Raw genomic sequence first — 17,648 nt, forward strand, 5'->3', positions numbered from 1 at the left:
CACAACATTATTTTTTTTAATACTGCAACAACCACAACAAACTGTGCCGAATCCGACCGTTGTGCAATCGAAGGCGAAAATTGTGTTATTAAATTGGACAGAATAGCTTACACCATCTGACGTGTGAGCAAGTGGTAGACAGCGGTGTCTATTCAAAACGGCTATTGTTATGAACACGTGCACAGTTGTTTATTGGACTGGTAAACCCTGTATATGTAACGCATTGTCCGAGGCAACGAACGTTTCGAACGAATTCACCAAACATACGAAAATGTTATTTATCGGCCCTATTAATGGCCTATTAGGACAAACTTTAGTACAGTACATCTTTTCTTTTGTTATATAAAACAATTCAGCGTTTACAAACCAGATCAAACATGGAGAAAATTCCAGTATGTGTTTTGTAGTAATGATCCTTTCATTTAAACGGGAAAAAATGATGCATATAATGATTGTTAAAGTGTTCGCGCTCTTCTGAGAATCCCAACCAATCTTATTGATAGAATTGGACAAGATTGATCAACGTGAGTATAGTAGACCGACAATGGCGAAACCGCTATGAACAACGAAAGACAGAGTCATAGGACACGAAATCATGAGTAGGGAAGAAAGCTAACCAATCGAAGATAAGGGTTCATCCATCAAATACGTAACGTTGGAATAAATACCCCCTCAAGAATTGCGTTATAGATTGTAACACATTTGTAACAACAAGCACTTTACAAACAAGAATTTTGCGGCCAAGAACTTTGCGAAGAATTATTTTATGTCTAATAAATTTGTGATCACTCAGAAACAAAAAAAAACAAAACAACACAGATTTTTGCTACAAATAATTTTAAGACCAAGAATTTTGCGACCAAGAGTTATGCAATCATGAATTTTTGACCAGGAACATTGTGACCAGCAATTTTGCGACCAAGAACTTTCCAGCCAAGCGTCCAAGGATGTCGATATCGTAACGTTTGACGTCATCATCTTCCCCCCCCCCTCTAGCTACTCTATCAGCGTTACGTTATTAATGGATGAAGCCTGATGAATAGCTTTAATTCTTAATAGTTGTTCATTTTTGTAAGTTAGTTTTTATTTCAACAAATGGTTAGAAGTCACAGAATAGAATTTGAAGAAAAATAAAAAAATTGAAGAGATTGAGCTAACGCCTGTAGAAAATGAAAAAAAGTAGATGTAAAATCATTTGGCCTTACCAACACATCAAAATTACGCTCTGTCATCGAAGTGTCCCAAAGCCAAACGAAGAAGGCATGTATTTCACTAATGTTTATTAACATTTCGTTCAGTTTCCCCAGTTTTGACACAGTTTGTAACTTACGATCGCTTCCTTTCTGTAACTAGACATCTTTTTGACCTAATTTGTGGATTGAATTTCCTTACATCTGCCTGCTGCTCGAAAATTAAAAATATTCTCTATGGACCTATGGACTTTTCCGATTGTTTCATTAATTTGAATCTGTAGTTTGTGTCTGCAAACGATTCTGCTGCAAACAATTTAGCAAAACACGGCCTCACAATTTTGTCGTAATTTGCTGTTTCTAACTTTGTGGCGCACAATCGATTCATTGGTAGAATAATAATTACAATCAAATATATATTAACTTTATCATTTGTATATACCTATATACAAGCCATACAGTTGGCATGAGGGGGACCGAGTACACAGTGGCGCGGCACTTTGCACCTACAATATAGATTGCAAACAGTCGTGTGTAATAATGTGAAAATTGATTTCTTTTCCGCTCGTCTTTTTAAGGTTTTCGAACCAAATTTCGTTTGCTTTTATGATATTTTTTAAACTTACTCTGCCCTGCATACATTACCCCCTTTCAGGTGGTTGAAGAAGAAAACGGTTTTATTAGCTTTTTTGAATGTTGTTTTTACATATTCTATAGTTAAACCTGTCTGGTAAGAGAATACCCTAAAGAACATCAAATAACAGTTTGCTCTTTCTATAAACGAACAGCGTGTGTGTTGTACTACGGTGTGACACCGTTAATGTATAGTACGAATATATAATTATGTATGGTTGCGTTTAGTTTCGTGCTTGGATGGATCAAATACTACCGGCAGACCGGGCGAGTTCTCGCCCAGACCCAACACAAACTCAAGCGTTCACTAGGTGAGCAACGGATTTAAAATGTACCAAAGTGTAACAGTAAATGGAGCAGGGAAAGAAACGCAATTCAACTGTCTGTTCGTTCTAAACTACAGAACAACGATAGGAAAATTGGCTGACTGGCGAAAATTAATGTAAAGTTAGGTAATACTTGCTTATCTTCCTGATGATTGTATGTTAGCTTGCTGGGTTGTGGTTTGTGGGTTTGTTGTGAATGTGATTTAAAATTAGTACATACAGCTCCACGCTAAATTGAACTATTTACAGCACACAAACCTAGAGCATTGGCTAACCAACGGGTCTCTAACGAGTATAGCCATAAGATAGGATTCTACCTGTGGCTACCTGTTGCTAAAAACAAAACACAAACCAACTAACGCACTTGCACTTAAAAGTAACGCTGCAGTGTAATCACTTAAAGTGGCATAGAGGTATACTAGAGCGACAGAAGAATAGTAATAAATAATCTCACACCGGGACGGAGTCTTTAACCCTCCGCCGTCCCCGTCCCTAAGCTAGCTGGGGGCGTAGCCCGACTTACAACTTATAGCAAGTGGCCGAGCACTGTGCAGTGGGAACGATGACCCTTAAAACAAACTAATCGCCGCTACCCACTATTTATACACTATCATTAATTCCTGCAATTAATTGACACTAACGTAAGAACTTACTAAAGTAAACTAATTTCTAACGTTTGTTTATGCGTAGCTAGATCAGTATATTGCAAACATGCCCATCTTTACTAGTAGGTAAAAGGTGTAAACGGATATGAAGGGAACGGGAATACTAGTGCCACGCCACATGAAATAGAAGAAGTGGCGTTCGCAGGGAAAGGGAAAAGAAACTGGCAGCAAACGGATGCTGGAGGTAGGCAAGCAAATTAGTGGCAAACGATATGATAAACTATGCCTTCTGATTGTGAACCTGTGTCTGTACCGTTAGTACTGTGTGTAGGCGAGAGTGTGTAACTAACCACTGTAATTTCACTATTTAAATCTGGTTGTTGTCGGAAACTCAAAGAAATACCAATGCAACAGCACGGATAAGGAAGACCTCGTGGTGCACACGCTGCCAATCGCTAATAATGCGAATGACGGATCGAAAATGATAGTCCTAACTTTCCTGCAATGTAACGCAGGAAAGAAACCAGAAGCGGCACTTTTCTAGCCGTTGCTTGCGTGAATGTGTGTAGATCTCAATTTTTGGCATTATTTCTTCTGCACAGCTGTGATTTGCTACATACTATCGTTCAGTCCTCTCGCGGGAGATGTGTAAAGAAAAAAAAGAAACAATCCCTTCCAACTCACCTCACAGGTTTACTTCACAACATTGATCACTGTAGGCTGCAATGGATGTCTGTGTGTGTGTGCCATTTCTGATTCGTAATGTTCACGTTTGTGTTTTTTAATCCTCCTCATAAACTCATTTTTCTTCCGTGTACTACTAATATAATTAATTATTTTAAAAAATGGACGTCAAAAAGTTTACGAATTGATTCACTCTTTCCCCACTTTACATTTTCCTTTTCAGACTTTCTAACCAGACACAAAACCGTCGCAAACCGATTGGCCCAACTGTTATGTATGATGGTGCTTATACATCACGCTTTATACTTGCCCTTATGTTTCGCTGTTTCGTTATCGGTATTGTGTGTTTCTGTGTTGTTTTTTTTAACAGGATATCTTCATCTCATTTGCTTCTTCCTTTTCCAACAGTATGTTTGGCAAATTTTACTTGTTTCTTTTAATGGAGCTAGATCGTTGCACGATGCCGTGATTGCGCCAGGCGCTTTAGCGTGTTCACACCGATGATGGGTTGGATTTGCATCTTAAAATTGTTTTTCCTGATGATTGCTAGAACCTCGTTTATCTACCTCGACATTTGAGTGTAAATGTAAATGTCGCTAAAGGATGGAAGTATTGATCTAGGAGAAGATGTGACGCCCATCGCGCCAACACTGTGGGATCGTATTTGCACCTTCGACAATAACGACTACAGTGTCCGATTGACTTCTCCCGTCCAATTATCTATTGTGGCTATTGCTCTTCTGTTGCGCTAAGGGGTGATTGGCTCGTGCAAAATTGAAATGTGTATATATTTTACTACTGCCCTTTGCCTCTCTCTTACTTTCTCTGCTACAACTTCTTTGACACATCCGATCAGGTTCTACGTTACAATTGTTTGGCGCATTTGTTTCTTACATTTCGATTACCTCGTGCTTAGTGGATTGAATTTGCTGGTTTGTTACCTGTTGCTGCCTCATGTAGCTGACGGCTAGGACGGAGAAACATATAACAAGTTGGGAGGTTTCTTCTATTTTCATCTAACCGTCCATTTGAACAAACGTTACGTGGGTAGGTAATATAACTTTTTTTCTTGTTTTTTTTGTCTTCTGTACACTTTTAGTATGTAAACTTTCAGCCTACTGTCTTCTGGTTGTGTGATAGCCGTGTGATGGGATCGCTATTGCCAGTCGATATTCTAAAGGCGTCTCGCATCATTATCATTTTTCTACTTATCTATTATGGTTAACCCGTTCATGTTGCTGCCTGCGTTGGTACTGAACGCGATACTTCTACTACGGATCAGTGGCTACCGTCAAGCCGAGCGGGATCTTTGTGTGGACCGAGCGTGAAGTGACACGCCAGAACCGTGCAATCGTCACACAGCATTCACGCCTCTTTAATGCTGACATTATTGCTGCTGCTGCTGCTAGTCAGTGCGATGCCGTTTGTGGCTGCCACAGTTGCCGCCGCAGCGTTGCTCTGCTGTCTCTGCTTATCGAACAGTTGCAGTTTTGAGCGAACGTTACCCTCGCAGATGTTGTTTAACCGTATTTGGGGAGCGTTCGGGACTGTGACGGAAGCTTGCTGCTTTCGCTCCAGCTCCAGACAGAACGCTTCGTACTCGAAGCGTTGCTTTAGTTCAGCCTGAGACAGCTTTGCATTGGCTGTCGCGGAAGTTACGGCCCCGGAAGTGGAAGAATGCCGTCGTCCACTGTCCACGACCGCTCCATTTGGTGTTGCTGTATTGGTGGAAGCCGTTGGTGCGGCACCGCCCGTGGCCGTGGCACCCATCCCAGCACAGGACGATGCGTTCGTTCCCGCTGCATAGGCCGCACTAGGGCGATGGTGATGTAGATGATGATGGTGATGGTGATGATGATGCTGCAGATGCACGGAGCTGCCTGTTCCACCGCCACCGCAGTGGCCCCCGGAGGCAGATGCGCCCAGCTGTAGCGTATCAGGTACAGTGAATGGTTTGAATGTTTGGCCCTTGCGCTCGAAATACTCCACGATCTTGGCGATCTGGGCAGAGCGAGTGTTTGGCATGGTCGTGCACGAGCGATCATCCCACAGCAGCGAGTCCGAACCGGCCAGGCTGCTGATATCGTCCGAGCTGTCGGTGAAAATCGACGAGGAACGGTTCTTGCAGTACAGCAGCTGGTTGGTGAACTGGTTCTTTTGAATCATGCTGCTTATTTCGGAATCGAGCGCCAACCGGTTGATCAGACCCATGTCAATCGAGCGGGCATCGATGTCCACATTGCTCAGCAAGTGGTGGTGCCGGTTGTGCAGCTGGTGATGCACCGGATGGAGATGGTGCAGGTGGTTGAAGCGCTTTCGTATCGAATCTGACAGCTCCAGATCGTCCATGCTGCGCAGCGAGCTGACCGTGGTTGAGCTATCGTCGAAGAACAGTATGCTTGAGCTGTCGTTCAATGTCTGGTTGGACATCAGTCCGGTCAGTCCGTCGGCAGGCGTTCCACTCGATGCAGTACCTGGTCCTCCTGCACCGGTCAACGTTGCCGCTCCCGCGTAGATGCATCTGCACATCGACAGCCGGTCCGTCGATTCGAAGTGTGTAATCTGATCCAGACAGCAGCAAGGTGACGATTTGTACGTACCAAAGTCCTCGTTGAGGCAGGAAAAGAATCCACTCTCGGTCGATCCCCGTCGGGTGAGAATCCGAGGCGTCTCAAGTACCACATCTCCCTCCGGGCATGCATCCTTCCCGCTCGTGCCGGTCGTACTCGGCTCGCTTATCACGGTCGTACCAGACGCAGACTTAAGCAACCTCTCCTCCAAATTTCTCGGTTCCCCGTCAGGCTTCTGCCTAACAACTACCACCTCTCCATCCTCCACATCCTCCTCCTCTTCCTCCTCATCGTCCAGCTGAGTCGATTCTCCATCACAGCTCGCACCGTCCTGTCCCTCTTCCGTCCCGCTGTCTCCATTGTTACTGCCGCACAGATGCCCCAGCTGGCTATCGCCACTGTTGAGCACTTTCGAACTTTTGACTCCTGCTTTTGGTTCCTCTTCGTTCAGTTCCAATTCCTCATCGACTGGATCCTCCGACACGATGGAAGGCATTATCGGCTTAACGCTACCGTTGGACATTTTCTTTACAGTAGATAAATTGACGCTATTTGGCGAGGCTGCCGAGCTGGTACCGGTGGCTGTGCTGGATGTCTTGGCCGCATTCGTCGCTCCGCCCGCACTCGCAACTTCATTCTCAATTTGGCCACTCTTGTACAGTGGATGACTAGAGAGTTCGGTGAAGCTGGCCCGATACTTTCGAACATTTCCGAGCGACACTTTGCGGTACTCGTTCGCTAGCGCGCCCCCGGCCGATTGATCCTCGTCCTCCTCGCCGTACTCCTTGCGCGGCGATGTGGGAGAATTGGGCAAGCTTTTCGGTTGACCCTCGCCGTGCCCACTGCCGGAGCTGGAACCGCCCGAGTTTGCCATTCCGCCGGCACAGCTGCGACCTTCACGCGCATTACGCACGATCTGGTTTTGCACCGAGTTCCAGGCCCGGAAGTATGGGGCCGATATTTCAAAGCACGAGCTAAACAAATCGCCCGAGCTGTACGTCGTAACGGCCGGCTTGGGTCCGAGGATCTTCTTGACACCCTTCAGCTGCGACAGTGCACTGAACGGATTCGCTTTCGTTCCGCTGCCCGGTTCCGTTTTGGCCCGCGGCTTGTACTGCGAGTCCTTCAGCAGCATCGTTTCCGCCACTTTGCGCAGCGTTTGGTTGGAGTAGGTGGGCGATTCCGGTATGGCCGGTTCGGCCGGCCGAACCACCGAGTTGCCCCGCTGGTACATATGATAGCGCGCCTTATCACTCGGCGTCGTGTGTGGCGGAAATACGATCACATTCTCGGACAGGGAGCGCCGGTGGTGCAGCGGGTTCTGCGAATACTCGCCACTGCTGGACGGGGTGGTCGTTGTGCTGCTGCCCGCGGAAACATTCTCGCTGACGGCGGGCACCGGTTCCGAGCTGCTGCTGGTAGACCCGTTCAGCCCGTTCACGCCGACACCGTTCGAGATCGCACTTCCGTTCGCTAGGTTCATGCGATAGTGTGCCTGCTGTTGCTGCTGTAGATGATTGTAGCTATCCTCGCACACATCCGACAGCAGCGTACACTTTTTTACACACTCCGTAAACGTTGGTCGACTCTTTGGATCATACTAAAATGGTAGCACGAGAATATGACAACAAATCAATGTCAAACCGCATACATGCTTTGAAACCAGGTCCTCTACTTACAGTACAACAATAGAAGGCCAGTCTTAAAAACGCCGGTGGCGTATCGTTTGGACACACATCAGCAAAAGCAATGTAGTCCAAACCGAACGTATCAGTCCTGGGCATGATGTCTGGATCTGCCTCAATCTGCGAGTTTGGAAAAAAGGAGAAGAATGAAAAGGTTACCAACTGCATTATGGAATGGACACACTGCATCAGCTTCGCTGGCAATTTACCCGAGCTATCAATTCACACAAGATTATTCCAAAGGAGAATACATCACTGGTTTGATCGTACCACTGTCCTTTCAGACACTCCGGACTCATCCAGTACGGTGAGCCAACAGTGTCAAGGCGCGGTTTGCCACTGTAAGTAAGAAGACGAGCAATCGAAATAAAAAATCGTTTTCCGACAGACTGTAAATGGGTTCTAGGGATTATACTAACCACTTTCGGGGGATATTAGCCGCTAGCCCAAAGTCCCCGACCACCGCATCGAACATTCCATCCGGTAACCGTTTCACCAGCACGTTCTGAAAGAAATGCAGCAGCATGATTTATGTACTGGCCCATAATTACAATGCCAATTCTGGCTGCAACCAACCAGCACCAACCTTGCTCGTAAGATCGCGATGGAAGATACCGACATCGTGCACGTACTGCATTCCTCGAGCAATCCCTAGCGCGATCCTTATCTTCCAGAGGGCCGGAAGATACTGTGCCTTGTTCGCGATCAGCTGCTCCAGCGAACCGTCCTCGATGTACTCGGTGAGGGCGTGTAGCTGTCCCTCCTGCACGCAGACGCCCATGAACCTGGGTGGGTGAAAACATAGGAAACGTATGGTTAGTGCCCGAATCGTTCTGGTTAGAGACACATTATTGCTTGGTGTGTGATGCAATAAACATCTTCACATGTGTGGAAATCGATCGAAATTTCTCTGTTTATGCTGTAGTTTCTAGACCTTGTATTGAAAAACAAAAACGAGTCGAATTGTGTAAGACATAAAATAGCAGACCAAAACTATTTAACTTTCCAATGCGATTCAACTGATAAAACGCTTACCGAACTGGTCAATCATGCATGAAACATAACGTTATCAACAATTCACGACACAAAGAAAGCGTTGGTCCGGAGAAATACGAGAAAAACAAAATCATTCAAACGGCATCCGATCATGTGCGATCTGTATGCTTTATCTCTCTCCCTGAGTATTGATCATAATAAATGAATGTCCCGAGGCATTTACAACACGTGCCAACCGCCAAAATCGGACGGGACAAGGGAAAAAACGACCAATTATTTTCGACACCAGCGAAACGAATTTTCCCAAAGCAACACACGCATAACATACGCACATGCAAGATCCCTTCAGGGCACGACTGATCATCCCCGTACTTACAAACTGTTTTTGAGCAATAAGATTACGCAAAAGCTAAAGCAGGACGACGCTGTGAGTCAATTGGTGCCTTCATTAATCATGGTGTCGTTTGGCGAAGAAACAGGGCGCCCAGATAAAAGAAAACCCAACACACAGCGAAGTAAAAGGCGGAAAAGTGAAAAGCTTTAACGACGTTGTAAGAGATGAAAGTAATGCACTAATGTTTAAACAATCACAAAGTTTTTTTATGGGGAGATTCTCGTTATTCGTTCATTCAATTTTGTCTCGGTCAATCGCATAATAATGATTGTGTCTGGTCGAATGAGTGTGTTTATATAATGATGTACAAAGTAAAACGATTTATTGTTGTAACGTCCAACCTAACTCCCATTTCCGGCGAAGGAAAAGGCAGAAAAGAACTGTCATAGAAATGGAGCATTTCAGTTAACGGTTTTAGCGAGATTGTAATATAGTTCAAATACATGACAAGAAAGAACGATATCGCGTCATAACCACTTTGCTGAAGCAAACCCTTCTCAAAATCTATTTTCCCACTACTTTTTACCCACAGCTAGAGCTGCTTGGCTTGTCCGATCCACCGTGTTGGGAATGACGAGAATCTGTGTTACTTAACGGATTCCTACTGACCTCCGTGCGAATTCCTCACTCACTGCTCTGGGATGAAATCCGTCCCTCAACTTGACCGTCCGCGGTCAACGAACGACCGTCGATCATTTTCCCCCAGCTGTCTACATGGTACATCTCTAGTCGGTCTAAGGGCAAGCGTCGCTTCCGACTTTCGCTCGCGATGCTGCCCCATCGTTCGTAAACAATGGAGCGCACGCATCACACACCGATAGGAAGTGCTTCAGTTTTCTCACCGCACGAGAAGCGACAACATCCGGGGCTCTTTGCGTCCGGAAGTCACACCTCGGCGTGGCGCAAGCAGCTGAAGACACACAAATATCATCTGCTCCCAACCTCAGTAGCAACATTCGGCAGAACAGTTATTTTAACGCTGACTTCCGAGTGGTGGTTCCCGTCAGTTGACGACGTGATCACGACGTGTGGCTGCGAAGGTCAACCCATGATAGTGGTGTAAGGGAATTCACACACAATAACAAAAAAAGATAATAACCCCCATATCCCAAACCGTGTTTTTACCCGGTCCACGAATTTGCTTTGTTAGTTGTGTGTATGTGCGTTGGGGCAGCATATTTTAACACATTCCTTCGTGCCCCACAACGACTGTTGTTAAAACCTTCTTGACAGTGGCAGCAGGGTGATCACATCGAAGAGCTGAGGAGGAAAAAAAGAGCACACAAAACTGACGCCAAAAACAGAAACATCCCAAATATGGTACCTCATCTGGGTCAAGGAAACCTGTGCGTGACGACGAGATGAAATATGGCGCCAGCTCAACACCCTTAAGCCCTGAACACAGCCACCGGCAAACAAGTATGGTGGAAGTACAATTGTACGCCTTGCCGTTCAACCATGCCGTGTTTAAAGGTAAAGATCAACATGAATTTGTAGGACATTTTCTCTTCCATGCATACGTACGTTCAGTTGGAAAAGATGAATCAATCGATAAGGATTACCTTCAAGCAAGATAATCCTTTTGGCAAACGACGGATGTTCAAGGGTGTTTACATATCGCTCGAAGTTGTCAAAGCCAGAGTACACGTAAAGCGCAAATTTCGCAACTGCCTTAAACCTCAAAGGTAAAGCTTCGCCAACAATGCGAATCAGTTGCAGCAGGTCAGTAGCGATGTTCACGCCTCACACCTGCGGAACATCTGTAATGACTTGTTTTCAGCTTTCTGCTACGATTGGTACGTGCTGCCACATATATTACACCATGATTGAATAAATACGTCACATCGTTTCCGCAATTCCCATATCTGCTCTCTCGCTGGGAGCCACTGCTGTTACTACTGTCTATGGTGGTCTACGAGTACGACCACCACCGGCACACTGGAGCACAGCTGCCCTCACTTCCTGATCGGCTATGATCGCTTGCACAGACACACACAGACGCCGGAACAACCCCGGAAAAGACCGTTCGGCCTTTCCACGGCAAGGGTGCACCACCTATCTGGAGGGAAACTGGTTTTATTTTCCGACCACCTACGGAAGCACCCGCCGTCTTGGGGTAAAAACTCAACCCACCTCACAACGACAAACGTTTTTCGTCGCTTGCCTGACGAGCCAGAGAGCAGCCGCACCGGTAGGAAAAGCTGATCATGTTCGTGACTTCGTGACATGATTCACGGTGTGCCGGCGGCAAACGGGTTTTCCGTGCTGTTTTTCGGCTTTCGCTTTTGTTTGCAGGAAAAGCAGGAAATCGCGTGTGGTATTATGCGCGGCGCATTTGATACCAGTTTTTCATTGCCCAAAATTAGAATAACAGATGAGCTTCGTCGATCGTTCAAAAATTAGTTCGTTTACAATGTTTTCGTGCACAGCTCTAGCCGGCTTGCGAAAGCTTCTTCCTCTCGAGGTGTGCTACCGGTGCACAATTAGCATGTCTCTGATGCCTACCGACAAGTGCTTACTTACTCACACTTTACTCTAACCTTATATACCTCCTTTTAAGCGTCTCTGTACGGTATTCTTCCTTCCAAAGCAGAGGAAATAGAAGATAAAGAAGAATGCATCCATTCGAGACTCGCGCAATTCTATCCAAAAACTAGGTAATGCGGTAGTGGTAATTAACACAATTCTCTAGTTTCCACAGCTTACCGCCAGCAAAGAAGCATTCATTTTCAGCTTTTTCAGCAAATAGAAGCAGGCAAAGCTTCAATTGCGCCCTCCTCCTCCTCCAGCACCTTGAGAGGCTCTTTAATGCTCTCAGAATCATTGGCGGGATTGCGCCCAAACTCTTTTGCACTTGGACAGAAGTGTTTGTGTACACACGTGTTTTCGGATAGCTTAAGTGTCCAGGGTGGGTAGTAGCTGTTGAAGTGTGGGATTGAAAAAGGAGGCAAATCATTGCGCGGTTCTAGCGTTTCCATTCCAACGACTGGACGTGTGGGAAGACACAACATCGGCGCGAAACTGGCGTAATTGATACAATTATGCGATTTGAGCCGAAAATAGAATAAACAATTAGATTCAACCTACAGGGAAGCATCTGATTCGCACCATTATGAGTTTCTCTGATTCGGCTGTACTTCCGGTGACCGCCATTTGTGGCCTGCTTCTTGATTATGAGGGCTGTTTTAGATATTAATTTATGTAGACTCCAGATTAGTTACTTCTGCTTGAGATGAACTCAACTCTGTTGAAGTGGGTAACCCATCGTGCATGGTTTAGCAACACAACGGATGGTAAAAATATAATAACCAATAGAACATTTCTGAATTATTACAATGTCAATTAAAAAGAATTGAGTCCCAATAGTTTTTTTCAGTATGTATTATTTTTAAGAATGATTTTTGTGTTAAGAAAATGACAAGAATGACGTTGAAGAAAACAAAACACATTTGTTCGTTTTTCTCAAATAGCCTATTTGTTTTGCTTTTGATATGGATTACTGGAGCACGCTTAGCAATCACATTCCTTTTAACGTGTGTAAAAGTTGTCCACAGATTGTCCAAAATTGTCCAAAGATTTGTTTGAAAGTTGTCATGCTTCAAATTACAATTTCAGTAATTAAAAAGAAAAATACCCAACACTCTTTACTTAGTTTAGTTTTTATTTCACCTCCAAGACCCTAATAAGACTACTAGAAAAATATTGCAAAACATCAGTAGCGGTTCCCTTACCGGCTACAGCACACAGACCCACAGTAGGGTAAGCCACAAACAAGCCCAAGTTTACGGACGTTATCTGGCACTTAACAAATCGAGGTTCCTTGCAACCCTACCCTACATACCACTAATAAACATCACAGCTACATTAGCACATACCGCAGCATAATAAGTACATTACGACCCGCCACACACACACACTCACACACGGCGGTTTTGCTATACCTCGCGGCTCAGTTCGACTTTCTTTCTTCGCTTCCCATGCTCCTGCGACGCCTGGCGTTGCTGCGTCGGTCAGGGATTTTCGGTCAGTTGTTTCGAATTGGCCCAGATCGATGCAGACACGATCCTCCCGCGCCCGGCGCACATCATCGGCAGCACGATCGCAGGTGTTGATGAGATAATTAGAGTGCATTTCTTTTGCTGCCTCGGTTATGTTGGCAATCCCGCCCGGAGAAAGAGGGAGCAAAGAAAAGCAGAAAGAAAAAAAAGGTGGAACTGTTTCGACACAACGCTCGTTGGCACTAATGTCGGTCGGTGTATGTTTTTTTCTGCTATTTTTTGGAGAGCGCATATGAAAACAGCAATCGAAAGAAGGAAAAAAAAGAGCCAAACGAATCAACGAGAGGCTGCTCTTGTTTTTGGTGCCGGTGACGCATCGGCAACCTGACCGGCATGTAACAGGCAAGATGTGCTAATGTTGCTGTTGCTCCATCTCCGTTTTGCCCGCAAGCCACATGTTTTGTTTTGTATTTGCCGTTGGGAGTTTGTTTGTTTCTTTTTTTTTGCGCAAAATCCTTCTCATTACTGAGAAAATGGCGCGATGAAAATGACATAAATTGGGTCAGAGGTTTCGACTCGTCCGTTCCCCGCGCCGGTTTGTTGGTCACGGTCTCCCGGAAGTGGGTCCCCGGCATGCGCGGGTGTGTCAAACAGCTCGATTCGAAATTTCGCCTTTTTGTGTCACGTCTCCAGTGCAAGGCGCCACTAGATCAGAAAACTTAACCGACCGTAGTTGTCCTTCCGTGTGTGTGCACAGCTGTGGCTGCGTGGAGGAGCACACTAGTGAGACCAGTACTAGCGAACGTCTTTTGCCTGTGTAGCAATGGCCATCCGAACGTACCGATTTTCCAGCAACAACCAGTAACTGGCCTCCACAACCACGGAGGAGTTGCTTCCTCTTTGTGTTTCCTTGATGTTCCTTTGGCGATTACGGTGAAGGCGGTCAACCGGTTTTTCTTCCCATTGCCCTCCTACCACCCGCTTCACCTTTTCATTCCCTGGCTCTATCGGGGGGCCCATCTTTCGTTGCCGCTCAATGAGGCATTTCTTTTCCACACTATCGAGCTGCGACTGCGACGCTGTGTATTATGACCATTGCAATGGTCGACAGCGGGCAGGACAAGGGCGGCTAGTCGGTGGCAGCAAAGTTATGCGGTTTTCGCGATGGATTACATCGCAATCATGTAGTCTCGGTCGCTCGCGTAACCTCTCCTTGCGCGCGTCGATCCCATCCGATCCCCCCCATCGACATATTCGAACGAAACAAAGTAGATATACAGTAGGTGTCATTGTCGGGTGGTACCACCGCCGGTACTAAAAACCTGTGGAGCAGCGCGAGGAAACGTGCGTCCTCGCCCGGCACCTAATCGCTGCACTTTATTGCACGGCTCGGTTACCGTTGCAAGCCCCGGCCACAACCATAATGCTCAGGCCCGGTTGATGTAACCGAGATTCAATGATGCCTGGCCGATCGTCGGGGATCTGTCTGAGTTGGGCCGGCGGTATGCAGGAAGCGGCAATTTTCCTTGTTCGGAAAATTGGAAAATATAAGTTATTCCGATTGATTCGATCGCGTTGGTGGTCTGTGTGGGGCGATTTTTTGTTGCTGTGAGATCAGTTAGCAAGAGTGAATGATGATTGGAAAACAGTCGATAGCTGAAGGAATGTTGGACAATCATACTGGTGGTTTAACGATCGATCAACTAATTAATTCATGCTAGGACAATAAATGTGAAATCAACACTAGAAATACTAAAACAGTTCCTACCAGTTTGATTTTACACCTGACTTTTTTCAAACATAAAATAGAATTTTACTTAAGTGTTTTAAAAAATGTATTAAACATTTGAAGTTATTAAAATTATTAAAAAAAAACTTCATAACATATTTGAAGCAAAAATGGCCAGTTAAATGTTTGGCTAAGAAAATCCTATTTTTTACCTCAAACTCCACAAAATATTACACAACCCTTTCCGCAGTAAACATGACACGGGCTTTGGCAACGAGATCGTCATATAAATGCAATGCTCCACTTCTTTACTCGCCCGAATTCGAGACGGCAGCGTTTCCCTAATCTCTTCCCCTCGGTTTATTGTTTTAAATAATACCCTTAATCCACCCAAAACCCAACCCAGTCCAATTGTGTTACGAATCCCGTTCAAGGGAGGTTGTTTCCTGCCTTAGTTCAATTTCATCTCGAGACTGTTCCGCTTGAACGGATCGCGCATTCGTCGGCAGCGCCCTTTAACGGGAGGCGCCGAGGGTTTTCTGGGCCTCCTCCCCCTTACAGGTTATTCAAATGATACTTGTTTATCGCTCCATTTTCTTACAAACGCTGCGCGGCCCCCTGTTCATTGAACCGTGTTCGCGTGCGGGATTAAGATTTGTAGATGAAATGAGCTTACGGATTTAGCCGCCAGGTCCGAAATTCGCGCTGGATTTTCAATGGTTTTGTATGTTTGAATTTTAAGTTTCACACTTTTTTAAAATATAATAATAAATATATTTTTTTAAGGGTTAAAGTTTTGTTGTTTTGGAAAATTACTTTTTCTGAGTTTTGTTTTTTGACATATAAAAATATTATTAAAAATACATATTAATAAATTTTAAAACGTGATCACCAACCCGTTGCGCAATCGTGATTCGTGCAGCTTCAGGCAAAGCGTAAATACAAAAAAAAACATCCATCGGAATCGCGCGGTCACTGAGGGTTTTCGCCTGAATGACGTTTTAATCTCGCTAGTCAAGAAAAGCCGCTCCATTCCACACCCGAGGCGGGATCATTACTGTCCGCCCGTTAGCGACACGGAAGAATCGCATCAGTTATAGCCATAAAGCTCATCATATTCGTGTGTGAAGCGTATCGCCGCCGTCGTCCCGTGCTTGAGATGGCAACGCTAAGGAGAAATTTCATCCGTTAGCCCGAAAATTAGGCAAGTGACACGGACGACCATGAAAGCATGTCTGTCAACCTGCAAGCTGCCAGCCCTAACTTCCTCTCTACCTTCCCCCTTCCCCCCGACAAAGGAGCAAAGCGCAGCAAAGTGCGCGCCTAATCAACTCGATCGCCTACTTTCCTTCCGATGCTCGTGAAAGCGGAAGGAACCGTTATACCGTATGGGGTGGTGCGCTCTGGCGTTGGAAGAAATATGCTCTCGTACGTAGCTTCGAGAGCACTCTGAGCTAAGCCACGAACAGCATTCGGGTACCGGTTCCCGGCGAAGGTTCCGGTGAGCTTGGGCGAGGAACTGTCTCCACCACAGCAACAGCAACGCTGCCGCAGGGACATCGTGCTGATTCCAGCTAGTTGATTGTTAAATCGGTTCGATCATATGATGATTGCCGATCAGCGTAATTTTCCCATCATTCTCGATGAAAGCTATCAACTAAATGATTTATGGCACTACATTCGATCTTCTGATCCAATGGCGATCATCGGACCGGCTGTACGTTTGAGAGGCCCAGCAGGGGAAGCTGATCTAGTCGAACAACCAATTGACAATCGTAATTGGCGCTCGAGGCGCGTCTTATATGGGCGTTAGTAATTTGGGTTATTTTTACGATGAGCTGAAGCTGCCTCGTTTTCTTCCCCTGTATCTCTTTCTCTTGCCATTAGCAAATAGATTGAGGTGATAAAGTGGAACCGTTTGGAAGGGTTTGGTGGAATCACGATCGCTTCACTAAGCCGGGTGGGTGCAGAGCCTGGCGCCGGCGAACGAAGTCAGCAAGAAAGCATGCGCTGTAAGAATTCCAATTTATCGCCTCGGCCTGCGGAGAAGAAGCGCCCTCCAGACATCCAGACGCATTAAATTAGCACAGAACGACGGCCCGGTGCGCTCCATGCTTGGTGACCTTTGTTCGGATCTACTGGCGTCCACCAGCAAGCGCGCATACGGCGAATTGAGGTCGATCATCGCGCCAGATCTGGACGATCTTGAGCGTTTGCCCATATTCGGGGACCGTGTTATTACCGGCGCTGGGTGCAGAGCAAGAAAAAAAAACCGTTGCCATATGCTTGATCTATGACTTCTATAACAAGCTGAACTGTTTGAGAGCTGTGAAGGTTTAGGGCAGGCGGGTCTCAATGTGGAGTACATTATTTACTCAAGTGTGCGATTAAAGTCAGTAAACACGAGCAAGTGGCAACTCCCCATAAAGCCTCATCGGTGTGGAATGTGGCTTACCAACTACAAACGATACTCTACAGTCGATGCGCAAATGCAACGTTGCACACTTAGTGCACTGCTTCTAATGGTGTTTTAATGCGTTCGATAAACTGTTTTTAGTTGCAGGTACAATAGCATAAAACTGAACATATTATTGATTCGTTGCCATGATTTCAATGTTATGCTACGTGTCATTACTTATTCAAAAGATACTGTTTTCTAAACAATTCCACCACCAACCAATGCAAATCCGTTAAACGTGTTGCGAATTCGCAAAAAAAAAATATACTGTACTTCGAACACGATCGAACGGTTCACCCGATTCCGTGTAACATCTTGTACACGCAGCAACAACGTCCAACACACAGCTGCTTTCCCAAAACAAATTTCACTTTCGATAC

The 17,648-nt window shown here is 45.6% G+C and overlaps 1 protein-coding gene across 3 annotated transcripts in view; it reads right to left on the reverse strand.

The window, feature by feature from the left end:
- Positions 1 to 1,263: 1,263 nt before the first annotated feature.
- The window catches only part of LOC120902728, a 64,100-nt gene continuing 47,715 nt past the window's right edge, over positions 1,264 to 17,648 (reverse strand). For all 3 annotated transcript variants that reach the window (XM_040311717.1, XM_040311727.1, XM_040311732.1), the window contains exons 4-8: positions 8,280 to 8,478; positions 8,113 to 8,198; positions 7,903 to 8,032; positions 7,688 to 7,813; positions 1,264 to 7,608 (exon numbers count right to left, since the gene is read on the reverse strand). In XM_040311717.1, coding sequence (XP_040167651.1) covers positions 4,804 to 7,608; positions 7,688 to 7,813; positions 7,903 to 8,032; positions 8,113 to 8,198; positions 8,280 to 8,478 — 3,346 coding nt within the window. In that variant the 3' untranslated portion in view covers positions 1,264 to 4,803. The remainder of the gene's footprint in view (positions 7,609 to 7,687; positions 7,814 to 7,902; positions 8,033 to 8,112; positions 8,199 to 8,279; positions 8,479 to 17,648) is intronic.

This window comes from Anopheles arabiensis, chromosome 2 (genome assembly GCF_016920715.1).
Source record: "Anopheles arabiensis isolate DONGOLA chromosome 2, AaraD3, whole genome shotgun sequence".
Lineage (NCBI taxonomy): Eukaryota > Metazoa > Arthropoda > Insecta > Diptera > Culicidae > Anopheles > Anopheles arabiensis.